This window comes from Athene cunicularia (genome assembly GCF_003259725.1).
Source record: "Athene cunicularia isolate RWA chromosome 9 unlocalized genomic scaffold, athCun1 chr9_part1, whole genome shotgun sequence".
In the NCBI taxonomy this organism is placed as follows: Eukaryota; Metazoa; Chordata; class Aves; order Strigiformes; family Strigidae; genus Athene; species Athene cunicularia.
The window spans coordinates 17243655-17261358 of record NW_020799110.1 but is presented as its reverse complement, the minus strand read 5'-3'; the positions used below and the strand labels follow the sequence as shown (position 1 = coordinate 17261358).

Sequence of the window (17704 nt, the reverse complement as noted above, 5' to 3'; positions counted from 1 at the left end):
CCCCGGCGGCAGCCGGCGCGGCTCGGAGCTCCGGGCAGGCGCTTTGCCGGAGCAGGACCTGCAGCGGGGCGCAGCTGGAGGTCGCGTTCTGCCCTCCCGGGGGGCAGCCGTGCCTCCTCCGCCCCAGGCACCACCCTCTGCGCGTTCTGCAGAACTGCACAGATCAAGTAGAAATAAATCTTTTACATCTGCACTTGCTTTCCATTGTGGAGTTCTCTGCGTATCTTGTTTTGTTCAAAAGAATGTTCAGGACACGCTGTCCCTTCACCCGTAGTGCTTATTTCCAGTGTGTTGAATTCAGTGTGCTCACCTGAGGGCACCACATCTCACTGAATTTACAGCTGAGAAGCAGCTTGCTGCTTTGACTACTGAAATGACTTTGCAAGTAATATCTGATTGCAAACCTTGATTACAGGGCTTCGTACCTACACAGCTCTAACGCTTAGCAGACCAGGTAGCCTTGGCACTACTCCTTGAACTGGAATGGAGCCCTCAAAGCCGTGGGCATCTCTGTGGATGCACAGGGGGCAGGCAAGGCAGCTTTACAGGGCAAGTGGCCAAGTGGTAATACAGACATGCCCTCTGCTTGGAATCAGTGAGAAAGGATTTTATTTTCCATTCTTATAATATATATGAACAGAATTACAAAACTGGAACTGTTTAACTTCCTGACTGCGAATGTTTCCCAAACAGATTAAATTTTAAATTCTCCTGCTTACACATGCAACTTTTCAACATGAACTCTACACTATGTCTGATTTAATTCATCCACAGCTTGAAACAATCACCCCGAAACCATAACTGAAGCATCATTATCCAACTCACAAACCTAATTATACCTGTTTAAGAAGTAGTTTGAACTATTATACTTAATTTTAACAGAACAGCCCAACTCCACAAAGACAAATTGCCACTTACACCAGGATTTTGCCTAAGTAATGGAGTACCTTAGTTGTCAAAAACTTGTTAGGCACCAAAGTTCTGCCTACCCTCAGGAGTGTGTCAAGTCTTGTTAGCATGGAGCACACCAGGAGTTTCTCCCAACAGGCACGATTCATGACAAAAGCACTAGAAGAACACCTAATACATACATACAGATCTGTCCCCAAGGCTAAGAACAGCAACAATCATCTGTTATCCAGAACATGTGAGGAAGCAACATTTTGCATTCAGTAACCCAAGAGCATTCACTGAAGAATAAGAACCAGGGCCAATTTTTCCAATTTAAAACGCTGGTCTCCTACAGAAATAGTTTTAATCACTAGCCCGCCAGGTAGTTTCTGATAAGGAAATGAAGCATAGTCAGCCCAGCTTGCCATAGCTGAACAATTCAAACTGTAACAGTAATATACTATGTCAAAGACTGAGAATGACTTTTGGAAAGGAGATATCCAGACAGTGCTGTGTGGACTACTTAAAATATTTTACCCAATGACCGTCCTTGCAACAAGCAGTCCCTGGCATTAGGCAAGTACCCTGTCCACTAGTTAGCCATCTGCATGTGGCATTCCCTCTCAGATCCAAGCAAAGGAAACAAGCTCCAAGTGGAAATCCTTTAGCCAAAAGAGCCTGTTGCCCATGAGTTAAAGGTAATAAATATAGGAAAGTAAATTGTCTGCTGAACGGGAATTGTTCACTAAACAAGTAAACAACAAATATTCTGAGTTAATGGTCTGCTGAGCACCGTGGTATTTCTACTAGGCACACCTAGAAAGAAAAATCTAGATCCCTTCAGAATTAAGCAGTAAATTTTTTTAATGAGGATTACAAATTTGCATATATGTGCCTTGATTTTGCATTTATCACATTGAAAGCATCAATTCCTTAGTAAATCTGTATTGCATTTAGATACACCAGGTCCTAGAAATGCTTTTTTTCCCCCACACATCATCTATACAAGGAATAAAAAAAACCCTGAAAATATTCTAAAAACCCTAAATCAAAAAAGCTACAGCAAGAAGACCACAGCGTTTACTATCAAACACAGGAAACAAGCAAGTAATAAGAAAACTGAACCCCCAAATAAACTAGACAACCTGTCCACCTATTTAGAAATAGTAATTCAGATCTAAAAATCAGCAAAAATGACACAGCAGTACTTTAAGACTTACAGATTAGATTGCAATACCTAAACAGTCTGTGAGCATTAACTTTTCCTGCAGCAAAATAAACCTGGAAAATATGCAGAGGTTGTGCATGGACACTACAGGTCAGGGTGGGAAAGATAAATGAAGCTTGATCAAACACACTGGAACAGCAGCAACAGTTACTACTGCTTCAGATGGTTCAAGGGAAAAACTCGGGGAGAAAAGAGATTTTGAAATTCAAGAAGATCCTTATTTGAGCAACTGGCCTCTCTCTTTTGCTCTTGAACATATTATAAAATCCACCATGCTTCAGTCTAAGAACACTGTGAAGTCACATTATGAACAGGCCCAGATATGGAGCAATGAATTGCCTTTATTTTTACTATAGCAAATAAATTAACTTAAATAATGGATAAACAAATAAAAACTGTATTCATTAGGAAGTTCACAAAGCCTTGTTAAGAGACAGTAGATCTGAATGCCTGTTTGGAGTTTATTCCCCTCTCCTCGATTTCCAGAGTTCAACAGCGGACATGCCAGAAGTAAGTAAAGGATACTTCAGACTGAAAGTACGAGACAGCTTAGATACCGGTATACAGGTTTTTCCAGCTTTTATGGAATATCTGATTCTCCAAGAAGAATAAGCCAGAACTAGATCTTATATCTCAACAGAGATGTAGGTGATTTTTAATTATACCTCAAGGTTAAAAAAAAAATCATTACAGCATAACATTTTAGAAAGTGCACAAGAATGGAGGTAAATAATGCATTTATCATCCCAGAAAAGAAAACTACAATAAAGATTGGGATATGGATGACTGAGTTATTACTACTAACAGTACTGTCCTATACTTTATACCAATTTGGTTATTCTCTGAACAAACCAACTGCTTGTCTCACAGAAATTATTTGAAAATGCTGAAAAGACTTATGTCTTTTTCCCTAGTATCATGACACAATAATAAAAAAATAATGAAACATGAAGGGCAATTATCTCACCAGTGCACAATAAATTATCAAAGGCCTAAAATCAGTCTGTCATGTTCTGCACAGTTTAGAAAACTAGGAAGATACTGTATCTCTAGCCATTTTCTGTTTAGACCTTCTCATGTTTCCAAACTCTGAAGTCTGATACACCTAAACTGTTGTGATGAGCCAAAAGTCATTCTTCCAGCTAGTACATGCATTTGTTTACTGCAGTGGATAATAGCAAAACAGTATTTACTTAGAAAGGTTGATCAAAGCAGTTTCCTGAACTGTAAATCCTGAAGTTTTCTAATACTGGTAAGTGGGGTTGAAGTTTTATTTTCTTGGAATCCTATAGCAGTTCTGACTGCCAACACCCTGTCTTAGAGTCAGAAGTGATCAATCTAAAAATGCTAAAATGAAACAAGATAGGACAAAATATAATTATTATTGTAAATCACCCAGAATGCTTATAAAAGTACCCTAATATATCACCGACCATGAAGTTATGCTTAACTTTCTCTCCCATTTGGACTACAACAGTGTGGGAACTTTAAGGATGGTGTGGAAATTAGGAGATTCAGCACATGATTCACCATCAAGGAAAGAAAAAAAAAAAAAGGGCTTATTTTATCCTCTAATTATTTTTACTACACTCTCTTTTCCCCTCTGAAAACCTGAAGATCTTACAAATCTTTGCTATTGACACTTGCATGTCAGTAAAAAAAACATCTACCGGTGTGGATGTATGAAATACATTTTGAACATATAAATTCCGAGTCTCCCAGAACTGAACCAACTATATGCAGTGAAATCAGCAATAATACTAATTTCGTAAATATAAGAGAGAAATTAAGTCTTAATGTATGCTTCTTTTCTGTGTATACAAATAGAACTCACTTACCTTTTGTTGGACTCTGGTTCTGATCTATAAATCCTTTCAGGTCTCCATTTGTGGAAGTCACACCAACCTGAACAAAACATTTTTGAAGTCTTTAAATATGATAAATCTTTCTATGTTTTCTAGTATGCAACTAATTTACATGATAAAAATGTACTGTGTGTATAAAATACAGTATTATTGAAGTCATCTGTTCTACATTTCTGAAACATCATAATCCTATGGATAGTAGAGTCTAACAAGAGCATGAAATTAAAGGCAAAAGATCCAAGACATTTACTGTGTATATATGAAGACAAACTCTAATTTTAACTAAGTTCCTACCTAAAAAAACCCTAAATGTTCTGATACTGTACTATACATGACCCAAGCAGCACATTCTGGCTATTATGGTGTAAGTCACTGTGCTCTCCATGTCAAACATAGCAGCTGTCACCAATAACAGCAGAGATCTGCCTGCTGTCCAGTATTCTCACTACTAAGCTGCAGTGTGCAGGCCTGAGCAGATTTGTCTATGGAGGCATTTTAAATACACTCCCTAGTCTTCAGATATAAACTGATGTACTTTGAGGGTAAATTACCAGAGACATAGAGAAATTAAATCATATACAGAATGGTGCATCTCAGATTTTGGCACATACACAAACCATAGAAAGGTGGAGTTTGTATAGAAAAACGCAAGGTCACTGTTCCTGGACGACAGGGGGAAGAGATGGAAAGTCCCTCAGATCCCAGCTAACAAGGGACAGGCCCAGCAACAGCAGGTAATGGTAAGGCATTCTGCAGTTTCAGAGCATTATGTCTGCACCACCTTAGTAACCTCTGTTCAACAAAGCATTTTGTTTTGCCTCCAAGATAGAAGCTGTGATAAGTGCTGAGGGATTGCACTCTGTTGGAACAGTAGACAATTCAACTAAATACTACGAACTCTCTTTTTAAAATATAAAATGTGAGTACTTCTGCAAATAATTGGGACAAAGGGTTCAGGTATCCAAGTTAAGAAACACAAAACATACAATCAAGGATCAAATTTTTGCTTTATTTTACAGATGTATGTAGTAGTAATGGAACATACGCTAGGGCCGCTTGTAGAATTTTAATAATACCAAATAAGAGAATTGTTTAATTGCAGGCAGATTAAACGGTAGTAACATATCACCAAAATAAACTACACAAGAACAAAAAATACATACTACAAGCATTTGATCATTCAGTTCCTCTAGAGAACTTCTATTCGCAAGTAAGTTTTGAAGGGGAAAATCTGCACAAAGCACTGTGACAGACTCTTTTGAAACTGCTTCTATTAAGATTTTTTCACCATCAGGAGCAAAATCTGAACATTAACTGTTACTGCACTACCCTGATTGTAAAATACTTCCTAAATGACCTAAGTTACATGCTTCTATAAACAAGCTCTTGAGATGCTCAATATAGTTCATCCCTTTATCTCAAACGTTGTCTGTTTCAGACTTGCTCTTTTCTGTCACACCCAACTGAACAGTCATATACTACTTCCAATGGGCAACCAAGTGCTTTGGTTGTTGCAGACTATGATATCACCCAAAGTGGCTTTTGAAACAACAAGTCTGTCTCATTTTGTCCTCTCCGTTTCCCTTTTGTCTCCCACCAGGTGGCAGCGGAGCAGAGGCAATGCAGCAGGGCCCGGAGGATGAAATCAGGAATGCCTGGATTTGAGCAGGGGAAAGAGTAGCAAGACATGAAAACAACGCAAAACGTCTCCTGTCACGTTTTGGTAGCAGGTCCATAGGGAAAATAGCAGCATTCTAGTATTCTTCCCTCTGGGTGCTTGGGCAGCAAGCAAAGCCCATGTGGTAAAAGGTCACCATGATTCCTCACACTGAAAATGTGTTTAAAATAGAAGTTGGAGGGGTTAGTAAATTGCATAGCATACAGCACTGAAAGGGCATTACAACTGCAAAGCTGAAATGAAGAGCCAGCAATCTTCCATCATACTACTGCTGCCTTTGCACCATAAATAATAGTATCAGCTTCTCCCTAGGACCTTCCCTCTGCAAGAAATAGAATACAAATAGGAGAAAACTTCAATGCAGAGAACAGGGGAGCCACAGGGATAAGTATCAAGTGTTAGATATAAGGGCCATAATTAATTCCAAGAAAAAAGAAAATAATAACAATCTTCAAAGACAGCACTGCACTTTGTTCACAATTGAACCTTCCTCTCCAGATTTACAACTGTACATTTCTCTGTTGATTCATACTGGTGCTTCAATTAAACACTGAAGATTATATAAATATGCACTGTCAGCCCAGGATGACTCTTCACCTGCTATGATTATTCAAAGATTTACATTTAAGTCTCTGAAACATTTTGATTATTTAACCAATTCAATATTTAAGGAGATGCAACAGATTACTTGAGTTCTTTTTTCGGTGTATCTTGTACTTCAGTGATCCAGATGATACAAAACTACAGCAGAATTTTAGTTTGCATAGAAATATGTATTTTCATTATGATGGTCCTAGTAACATGTTTATAAAGAGCATCCAATCAACAGGAGCCCTTCTCAATTTTATAATCTTTGCATCTAAGTTTAGAAGAGCTTGAAAACAAACTTGGATTTCATGAGAACTTAGAAGTGTGGCAGATCTAAAGGAATTTGTTTCTCTTACAGAAGAATTATCATAACTAAGCCCTCAGAAAAAAGCAAAGAATGATGCAGTATTACAATACTGCAGCAGAAAAAGAACTTTACAGTATTCCATTTCAATGCCAGAGAGGTTCCAGACCATGTTGTTATCTGGACACCGTACCACCCACTGCTTCTGGGAGTCTTGTCATTGAACCACTCCTAAACTGAAATGAGCAGTGCTTACATAGGTATCATTTATTACTTTCTGTATGGCTTGCAAATTTCTGCTTGTAACGCTGCCCCAGAGCGTCTGGATTACTGAGTACGGCAGGACCCGTACTCCTATTTCTGTCCATCTGCAGCAAGATGAATCCAGCCATTAAGTAAGATGAAGCAAGGACTTGGCAGGCCTTTGCATCCTACTGAATATTTTCATCAAGGTTTTTTTTTCCCCCCACCTTTCATAGTAGGTGACTAAGAAGTCTCCAAATGGGGCAAGGGGGGGAAAAATAAAAATCTCAATCAGAGTCTTGGATGGGGCAAACTGTCACAAGCTGCTCTTGTAGCTTATCGGCCTTTTCCACTGCTTGACATGCAGTTCAGGTAGCAAGTCTCTGCCTGCAATCCTTCCCTTTCCTTACAGAAATTAACTTTCCCATTAACCTGAAAAGTTTTTGTTCTCTCTCTCCTAGAATTAATCCAGACTACAGCATGTAGAAGTTGTAAATCCATTAACTAGCCATAAGCCCCACCAGACTCATCTGTAGACAAACTGTAGTAGTATCACTTACAGAAACAACTCAGGCAGGACCTAAAAAGGGCACTCTCACTGTAAACTGAAAGAAACCTGCATGGAGTATCAGTGCAGAACAGCTAGTGTCCTTTACATTGTTTTTGAAGTTTCCTGTGTAAGACAGGTGTTAAGGCTTGTTTAAGGCCCTCCTGACCAACTCCAGCAGGTAAACTATCTAGTCTTTTTCCATATTGACATGTGAAAGGAGAACTATTACTGCCATTTAACTAACCTCAGTTATGACAAGACAACCACCCCCTGAGAAGCAGTGACAAATAACTTTACAAGCACATGGATATAAATTCAGATCAGACAATCAAAACTAACAGTCTTATTCAAATAATCCGCTGTCCTAAAAATAAGTTTACCATGAGTATGTGCTCATTTTTTCCCCCATTTCTCAATAAAGTTTTGGTGACTTCTTACCTGAAGGACAGATGGGAATGAAAGTACAAAACAGGAAAGAAAAATTCATTTTATGATATAAGCCAGTGGTTCTCAACCTGCCCTGACACGTTAGGATATTCAGTGTTAGTATGGCTGGTGGGACCCACTTTAACTTGGTGGTTTTTATCTTAAAGACATTTTCTTAACCCAACAGTCCTCTTTAGGGTCACAATGGGGCTGAAGTCTGTTCCTCCAAGTGGTGGCCCTGGACCCGTAAACAAAAATATACAGTGACTGAACACAGACAAACAAGAGGGGATGTGAGAAGAATTGTAAAAAATTTATCAAATTTTAATGTAAAAATTGGCATCAAATTTGGAATCAGCACATTAAAATACCTTTACATGGGCCATTTGGGAAAGAAGAATGTTGATGCTATTATTTTAAATTCATATGGAATCATTGCAATAAAGATATTATAATAGGAGTGTGTGGATTAACAGATTAATTTATTTCCTCTTCTCTCCAAATTTGAAGATCCTTCATGAGAAAATTGAAATAAATAATTATTGCAGTCTAGTGCTTTAAATGTTGAATTAAGTCTTGGTGGGCTGTGGCCACAAAAGGTATTTAAAGGGGGTCTGTGGTGAAAGAGAGGTTGAGAATCCCTGCTATAAACAATTAATGAAACAGCCATTTAAATTACATCTGGGTACAATATGTATGTATGTATGCATGTACATATAATCTCTGAGAGAATCCATAACTTTTATTTAACATTTTATTATTCATAGCTGTTTTGGTCAGATTTGTTTTCTAAGGAAGGTCAAATTACCCATAAACAATGTTCCAGAAGCAGATACTAGAAAGTGTCCTGCATTTAGAGAGTGAGCAGTGAGCCCAGTCTTGAAAATTCTCCCATCATGTACTCAGAAAGTTAGCAAGCAAAAACAGTGATGGGGAATGATATTCATCTTACATACACATTCAACCTATGGAAACTTTTTTCTGTATGCTTGAAAAGTAAGCTTCCATGGAGACAAGAGTGCTCACTTAACACAGCTTATTCATGTGAGATGCAAAGACATTTTAGCCTAAGATCACTGCACTTCGTTCTTGCAATACATTAGGAGTACAAACATCCTGAGACTACTGCATCCCATTTGAGGGGTAGTGATTTCAGAACACAGTGGTGAGAGCTTCCTGATGAATACTGTCTGATGAAAGATACGTTCCCTTTAAGAGCCTCCCAGAAGATGTCCAAATTCTAGTACTTTAAAGTACCTTTTCCTTGATGTTTCAACAGAAAGAAAAAAAAAGATGGAAAGACTTCTGCAGAGCAGCTCTCTCCCTCAACTCACTCTGCAAATCATGAAAATATTTCGAACAGTGTAACAAACACTAACCTTACATTTGAAATAGATTTCAAACTGCAAAAAGCCATAGACATATGCTTAACCCTGGAACTCTGCAAATTCAGAAGCATTCTTGGGCCCTTCAAACAGCAATAGAAAACACTAGAGCTGACACTGTCAGTCTGAGTGTGCAGTTCTGAGTAACTAAGGTTGAGAAATCCTGAAGAAGTGCTACAAATAAGGACAGAAAGCATATGACACCCCTGTTTTTACACTCTTACTTTTTGCAAATCCTTTGAATGTGTATACTTAACAAACATGAAAACTGAGTTCTACTTTCATCTGTGCCACAGTAACTGTCTTTTTAAAAATAAACCCATAAGCATTAGCTAAATAACTAGGTTTGCATAGCTTAACATACAAAATTCCAAAACATACACATACCAATAAAATATTTGTTCTATAAAATAACTATAGCCTTGTGTTAAACAAAACCAACATATTTCTATATTCAGCACAAGAGTAGGATGCCCAGACTGAATGTTGTGTCTGTCCTCAGAGGTTTTCAAAACCCAAAGCCCTGAGCAGCCCTGAACAAAGCACCAAGCAACTGGGTTCTGAATTCAGGTGTCAAAGAGCTTTACGCAAAGCACCAGAGTAGGAGGCGACCTGAGATCCCTTCCAACCTAAGTCACTCTATGATGCTATCATACAACACTCCATGGATTTTATTTGCATTGGTATTTTGACTGCATTGAACAAAAGGTCAAAACCACAAATGATGTCGATTTGTGCAGCTGTTCCACATACATCAGTAGAATTACCTATTTATACTATAATTGAATATGGCCTATGAAATAAGTCAGTCGAAGGCCTTTGCATATACAAATCAATTTATTTTGTGGCTTGGTCAGCTTGAATCAGTCAGACATAAGACATCTGAAAGCCTTACCTGGAATTACACAACAAATTAAATTATTAATAAAGCCAACAAAAAAAGAAATTTCCAAGGCTTGAGAATTCATGTAACCAAACTATGTCCTTGGCATCAATCTAATCAAATATACACAACGGCTTTTGCAGTTACTGAGCAGAGAGCCATCCTAGGGTTACCTGCACTTGTATTGTACTACCTTAGTCATATTGGTTCCTAAAGCTGTTCAGACTTAATTAGACAGCAGGATGCCCTATCAAAGACAGTCAACAGGTAAACTGCCGAGGGCCCAAAGTCATACTGAACTCACTGACACAAGCTTAATCCAAACTGTTCTCTATACAAATTGTATACCTCGGGAAGCACAGCTAATCAGGCAGAAACTTAAGGTCTGGATGTTAGACATTTAATAAGCTTCCGCAGATCTCAGGATAGGGGAGTCAAATATGGAGCCCCTAGACACCATGCTACAGGCTTGTTAGTGGGGCAGATGAAGAAATAGGAAGGCCCTCAGTCTTCTAGAAACCAAGAGTGTACCAACATTAGCAAAGAATTATGCCGTCTGTCTGTTCTTTTTTGAGTTTTGAGATTTGAATTAAGTAGGATTTTAGTCCGATGCAAGGGTGAGATGCTTCAACAAAGTGAGAAGCTCTCTGGTTAAGCTTCGAGCACTGTTAGAGGACATCATATAATCAGAGAGCATCTAAAGATGAGAGGGATCCCTAAGGATCAATAAGAAAACAGCATAAAGCATTGCCCCAGTTATCAACCTGACCTATAGCTGAGTAAACTCCACATCTTTAAAGAGGCTCTAAGCAGTTTAAATTTATCAAAATACTGCAGAAAATTATGGGGCACACATTTGTGGCATACAAAAATTGGACAAGATCTTTTGAATTTGAAGGTCTTTGTGTTTGATATCGGAAATCAAACACAAAGACCTTCAAATTCTGAAAGCCAGAAGTGACTGGTAGCCCGCCAATATAAGAAGTAATACACGTTGTAGAATTATACTTACATTTTTTGCCGTCATGTCAGACAATGTTGCTTTATATTCCGTAAAACCGTAAGATATCCCTTTTCATCTTCACAGAATCTTTAAAACAAACATCCTGTAAAAAAAAGTTAATACAATATCTTAGTTAATATATATTTTCATTTACCCCTTTAGCTGAAACTGCATTTCCAGAGGACAGATTTTTTTCTTTACTTTTTGATAAAATCAGTCACCACAATAGTCAGGTTTTGCACAGATACTAGAAACGTACATTGCTGGGAATAGACAGAGATGTAATCTTATATATAAAGGCCCAATTTACATAGAGGACTAACTATGTTAATGTGCAAACAAAGCATGTCATACCATTACTAAAGTCCTGTAACTAAACCCATGTAATCATTTGCATCTAATGCAGATTGACTAAAAACTGAAAGTTAATTAATTCTCCCCACTGTGTCTTTAGCATCCAACAGCAGAGAAAGTTTCTAATTCCATTGCTGCAGACATCCAGAGATCTTGATAAAAAGTAGGAAATACTATGAAACATACATACATAGCAAAAATTAAGTATTTTTAGGAAAAATCATTCTGATTCAAAATAATCTTTTTAATAATTTCAGTCTTTTTATTAACCCTATTCAACTAGAATGATAATATTAGAATTCCAGAAGACAAACATTTTGGTATACCCAAAAATAAAATGACTTCTTTTTTAAAATCAAAGTTTCCAGAAGTTTTACAGAAAACAGAAGAATAGTTACAAATCAATGCTGGCAGCACAAACTATTTTAAAGACAGAATTAACTTGACGAAGCCTTTAAGTACTTCAGAAGTACTTTATAAATATTACTTGCTGTTGAAAAAGGGACTACAAAAGACATCTGAATTTCCTTTGATGTATAAGAGAGGGTGAACTGTTCACACTTTCAAGTGTGGAATCAATTTAGCAAAATCTTCTGGAAGATTCCTGAACTAGTTACAAATATGAGTCACAACCATTTACAGCAGAACTCACCAGCTACAAAAGCAAGGTGCAATCCATGCTATTTCCTCTGTATTTTAACCTATGCAAATTTTGAGAATGGCCAGTGTCTTCACCTCCCTTCTAGAAAAGTGCCAAAAATTGTTTCAGTAGTGTCTGTAGCTAATGGGGAACTCTGGTAACCACCACTGCATTAGTGGTTTTGAACAAATCAGAAAAATTTTAAATTCCACACGTATCTATAGCTTTCTTTTCTGGTTTATTCAGACATCATATCAATTAAACTGTTATTAGAGTCAATGGAAAAACATTTTATTCAACTTAGAGGTGCTCTCCATTTCCTGTTGAATGAGTTATATTTATTTTCCTTAGTGCCTCAATTTATAGCAGCCATAATTAAGCAGTTACTTCAGCATGTGATCACTACACAATTCTGTCTACTAAGACATTCTCCCATGAAAACTTGTTTTAGTTTCACAATAAAACGTCCAAGAAAGTAAGAAATTTTTCTCTGCCTTCAGAAAGAACACTATAGATAATCTATTCACACCCTGGGAAAAGGGGCTACTGGATCTGTGTAGCAATCCTGAAACCCAAAGAAGAGCCACAGAAAAGCCATGAAGTGCTCAAGGCAAAGAGCAAATACGGAATCCTTGCATTGTGTCTGAAAATTATGATCTACATGCCTTTTCTTTTTCCACCTTCCTCCTCCTTCCACACAAACTCTCTGAATACATCATCCAGAGCTCTGGCCAAAATTCATGATGCAGTCTGACCTCCCTCTCTTGCTTTAAGAGGCTTTACAAGTAATTTACTCAAATAAAACATAGTTAAGGACACATTTGCTAAGCAGCTTTAATCCATTTACATATAAGCAAACTAGTTTCATCTTTGGCAAGTTATTTGCTGTCAAGCTTAGTGATCCAGAAGGTATTGTCCATAAACTATTACAGTCCTTCGCCACAATGCTCTTCAGCCAGTACGAACAGTTGGTATTCTTCCAGGTTTATGAACACATTTTGTCAAGCTCGAGAAGCCAGACTTTGTGACCCCACCATCTGCTATGACCTCTTGTCAGGTTCAGACAAAAGAACCCACACAGATGGCCTCAAAATGGAGATTCTCTTCATTCCCAATTGCTGTTTGACAGCTTGCACCACACAGATACAGAAACATAAAACTCAACCTTTTTGTTCTTTAGCTGGTTTCTACTGAAATGAAGCTGCATAAAGGCAGGTTTAGAGCCCAAAGCACATGAGACACAAAGATTGCTTTATTTGAACTAAGGTTGTTCCTTCATAATTTAAACCTTGCTTCATAATCCACTCCCACAGTTTTGCCTTTTGGTCAATTATCATACAGTAGAGTGAGCCAAACGAACTGTCTGACTTTTGACAGTTCTGACTTTTTCTCAACTTTGAGTTGTTTCTCCTAGAACATATGTTGCCTAATCAGTTATGCCAATGACATTAAAAAGCCAGTTTGGGCATTAGATTTACAAAAGCCCAGATAATCAAGCTCTAGTTACAACAAAACAGTACAAGAGTTTATCTGTGCCTATTCTCGTTACAAGTTAAAAGCCAGATCTATTCTGAAGTTTCAGTGATACTGAAGCTGTATCCTAGTACAAGAAACAATACAAAACAGAGTTATCTGCAGAAAATATTATATTCCTTCTTCGGTTTATTTTCTATGGTCCAAAGTCTAATTTTTAAATTTTCCCTTTAGGATACACATACTGGCTAAAACCTAATAGCAGAAAAGAATAAAGCCCATTACCATAACAGTCTGTTTTCTGCCTCTGAAAATTAAGCTTTACCAAACTTATTCTGGTTTTCTTTTCTCAAATTCTTATCAGTACTTCACGTTTCACACCTTCACATAGACCAGCAGCACATAAAGATTCTCCCCAGTCCCAGCAGGCACTTCCACTTCACAACAGGAAGTGTCATTTATGTAAGTATTACATCAGTATTAAACATCTATGAATTAAGACAACTATTGGACAGTTACCTAAACTGTTACAATAAAAAGTCTTCATGGAACACAGAAAAAACTGTAGAGATATTTTAGTATCCTAGAATGATTTTAAGCATCACCAGAGTGTTTTTTTCCATTTACTTCATCAAGAGTATTGCAAAGTGAAAATTATTCCAAGTAATTGGGTCAGCCAAGAGGAAAGAATGTGTCATCAGTTTCAAGAAAAAGAAACCTGTATAATGCCAGCCTTTCCACTAGAAATTAGTTTCTATTCTTCACAGGCGTCTCCATAGTACTAGCTTTCAAGCTGCAGTCCTACAAGGCTGATTTCAGAAGACAGCAGTAACAAAAAGATTCCTTATTAATCAGTACAAGCTCAGTTTTAAACCACTAATTTATGCACAGCATCTACATGGATTAGACCACCTGTTACACATATGTTGCTTCATTGTGTTTCAGTTTTCAGACCAGTAAAATTTCAAAATTACAAAGTAGTTATCAGAAATCCACCTGCTCCCAGGAAGTGTTTCCCCATTTTGTTTGTAAAAACCACCTTTCAATACCTAACTCCTTTTTGAAGCCATTGATATAAAAATGGACCACTTTTAGTGAAAATACCTGTATGTACTAGTCAGATTAATTTCTTCATACCGCAAGAAATAGAAATAAAACTTTGTTATCAAATTTAAAAAGATTCCATTGATTTGTCAACTTCCTCCCACGCTAAGTCCTCTTCAGATGACTTAGTCCAGTTTTATCCTTTATTTATGTGTACAAGAAATAAACTTGGCCTACAAACTACAAAAGACAGGAATATCCATGTCCATATAACATCCAGCTTGTCACTTAATGAAGAACTTCTAAAAGCCAACCAAGGGGTGTATTCAACAAGTCGAACACACAGACTGGGAAATAAGTCACCATCTTCAGTTATCAGCCAGTAATTTTTATTTTAAAAATAATGTTAGAAAGTAGCTCTTAGAAGATATTTGGAAAGAACTCCCACCAGGATGGGCATGATAGTTTTGCAGGTACTGATTTTTCCAGCTTTTATGGTGAACAACTGTATGCCTTCAAAAAAGGCCCTACTAGATAACAGGCAAGGTGATTTGAGACTGAACAAAGGAAATCTGTGACTTGACTGCTAAATGATATGAAGAGTTTTTAACAAAACAACTTGACAAGAGTAGTGAGTTTAAAAGCTTCATCACTTAATCGAATTGTTTTTGCGTGATGTAAAGACTGCAACTTATGAATCTAAAGTACAGAAGTTTTCACTACTACATCACACAAAACTGAAATGAGCATGACTGCTTTAAACCAAGATGGAAACAGAAGATATAACCACTTGAACATAATCTGAAAGTGAAGATTTCATCTTGCAGTTTTGGGGGAACCAGCTGACACTCAAGAAATCAGAAGGAACAATTGACCAGGTTCCCCTAGGTTGCAGTGATTGAGCAAAATGCCAATGTATCATCAGAACAAATTAACTGACACCTCCTGACAACAGCAGTAGTCATGACTCAAGTTTGCACAGTACAAAGAACCTAGAAAAACAGGCAAGGCCTACGTGCAAGTTCAATTAGTATAAACTGTAGTAGTCAAGCTATGTAACAATCAACCAATATTTAGTGTGGTCTGCTAAAAGTGTATCAGGGGAAATGTCCCTTTAAGAATCTCATTCAGCATCTATTGAGGAACAAATGAATTGGCTCCCTTTAAACACTCTTGAGTTTGATCCCAAATGCTACATCCTTGTTAGTCCCACTACTTGTTATATTTACCCTCGCTGGTTTATGTATTATAACCCAAGAAGCAAAAGGACTGTTGATGGAGGCTATGGAATATCTTGAATCCCAGGGATGAAAACAGGTCTGAGTGGATGTACAAGTGACAAGAACACACAACACAGGAGTAAAATCCAAAGCTGTAATCAAACTCTTCCCTAGATGAAGTGCCCAAAGTCTCCATTCACTTAACTGCACTTCTGAGCCTCAAGTTCTGCTGCATGTCCAGTTCTGACAGTGCTGAGACCCAAATCCCATCGACCTGCAACTAGATAACGTTTCCCTCAAGGGACTCAGTTTCTTAGGCATGCCCAAAGTCATGGCAGTACCAGCAGTAAACTCTATGTCTAAGAACAGGAGCAGCACTCACAGCTTATTTCAAAATCAATGAAGTGAAGGATGTCCCTTATTGCTCAAATAAGTAGGACGTTACATTAAACATATGGAATAATTCCTGAGTACTTGAACCTTTGAAGGCTCTTTTAATTCCCCAAACCAGCTTACTGTCATTCCAGATAAAGTATGTAGGGCTTGACATCAGAACACTGGATAACATTCACGCAGCACTTAAAAAAGTAATGCGATCTAAAATTTCTGTTTGAGTTTTATGAACAACTTTTATCAGCACAGATGTGCACAGATACATGTGGAATTAACAGAAATTCAGCTGCAGCTCTTTTAAATAGATAATCTATTCTTTAAGCTCATCTTTTGTTCTCTAACTAGGTTTCTAGCCCAGGGTTTTTTCCATAGTTGACTACTATACAGAGCACAACTTTTAAGAGCCTACTGCTTCAGTGAAAAGAGGCAGGTACAACTACATTTCAGAGTAAAGAACACACTGCCTTTTCACAAATGTAGTTTTGCCTTAAGAAATTTCATTTTAGCAATGGATTGACATTTGAAAAAAAATTAGTATCTATATGAATGACTGTAAAGTATTTGTGGATTGCTGATAAGAGATAGCTCCTCTTTCAACTAAGCTCACCTGAAAAGAGCATCTTTTTGACTACTGAGACTTCAAAGAAGCTTCTTGATACCACCAGCTCATATACTATATGAGAAATTAGAGAATGCTCTAGATATTAATCTGGTCTTGTAATGAATTTTAATTTGGAGATTTTAAAATTTCCAGAGTTATTGGTACATTGACAAATACATGGAAGTTTAACCATCCTGTTGAGATACACTTTTGTTTACACCCTGCAGCTGGAAGGATCTTAACATCCAGTGAACTGAAGATAATTTTACATTTGCATTTAATTAAAGATCACCAAGTTATATAGGGATAAAGAACTTGATGATGAAAGAGACTTAGTCACTATTTACTACATTTTCCTTATAATTTGCTAGAAGCTTGGTTCTAGTTTAAAGCCATTATTAACTCTATTCTTGCATGGATTGAAAATTATGACAGTATTCTCTGAAGGGTAAAGGTTAAAAAAATTTCATACTCTTTTAGTTATAATTCAGTACAAAGCAAAAAAGGGATTTTTCTGGTGATGCATGACCTCTCAAATACTGATTACAGCACACAAAATTACCTGAAGGGTTCAATTCCATGAAAAAAATTGCACTTATGTAAGATGCTACCTCTGCTATCATTGCTAAAAGTGATCTGCCACTTTTCCCTACTTCCACTTTCCATTCCTTCCCCATGCTACATGCTCTCAACAACTCCCATTTCTACCTGCCTCAGTGAGCCAATTTAGTTCTAATACTGTCAGAATAGTAACACTGGGGCTGAAAGGGGGAAGAAGAAAGTTCTTCATACACTGCAACTTATTCACAGCTCAGATGAACATCTCAGCCTGTGCACAGGACCAGACTAACCCTTCAAATTTAGCAAACTGTCTAATCAGTTCAGTCTGGTTTGCAGAATATCATCATGACTGTTTCCGGGGGGGGGGGGGAAGG

The 17704-nt window shown here is 37.5% G+C and overlaps 1 protein-coding gene across 2 annotated transcripts in view; it reads right to left on the bottom strand.

Annotated features, from left to right (window-relative positions):
* TFDP2 (transcription factor Dp-2) overlaps positions 1-17704 on the bottom strand; it is a 56642-nt gene that overhangs the window by 34340 nt on the left and 4598 nt on the right. For both annotated transcript variants that reach the window (XM_026855080.1, XM_026855081.1), the window contains exons 2-3: positions 11054-11147; positions 3958-4024 (exon numbers count right to left, since the gene is read on the bottom strand). In XM_026855080.1, coding sequence (XP_026710881.1) covers positions 3958-4024; positions 11054-11068 — 82 coding nt within the window. In that variant the 5' untranslated portion in view covers positions 11069-11147. The remainder of the gene's footprint in view (positions 1-3957; positions 4025-11053; positions 11148-17704) is intronic.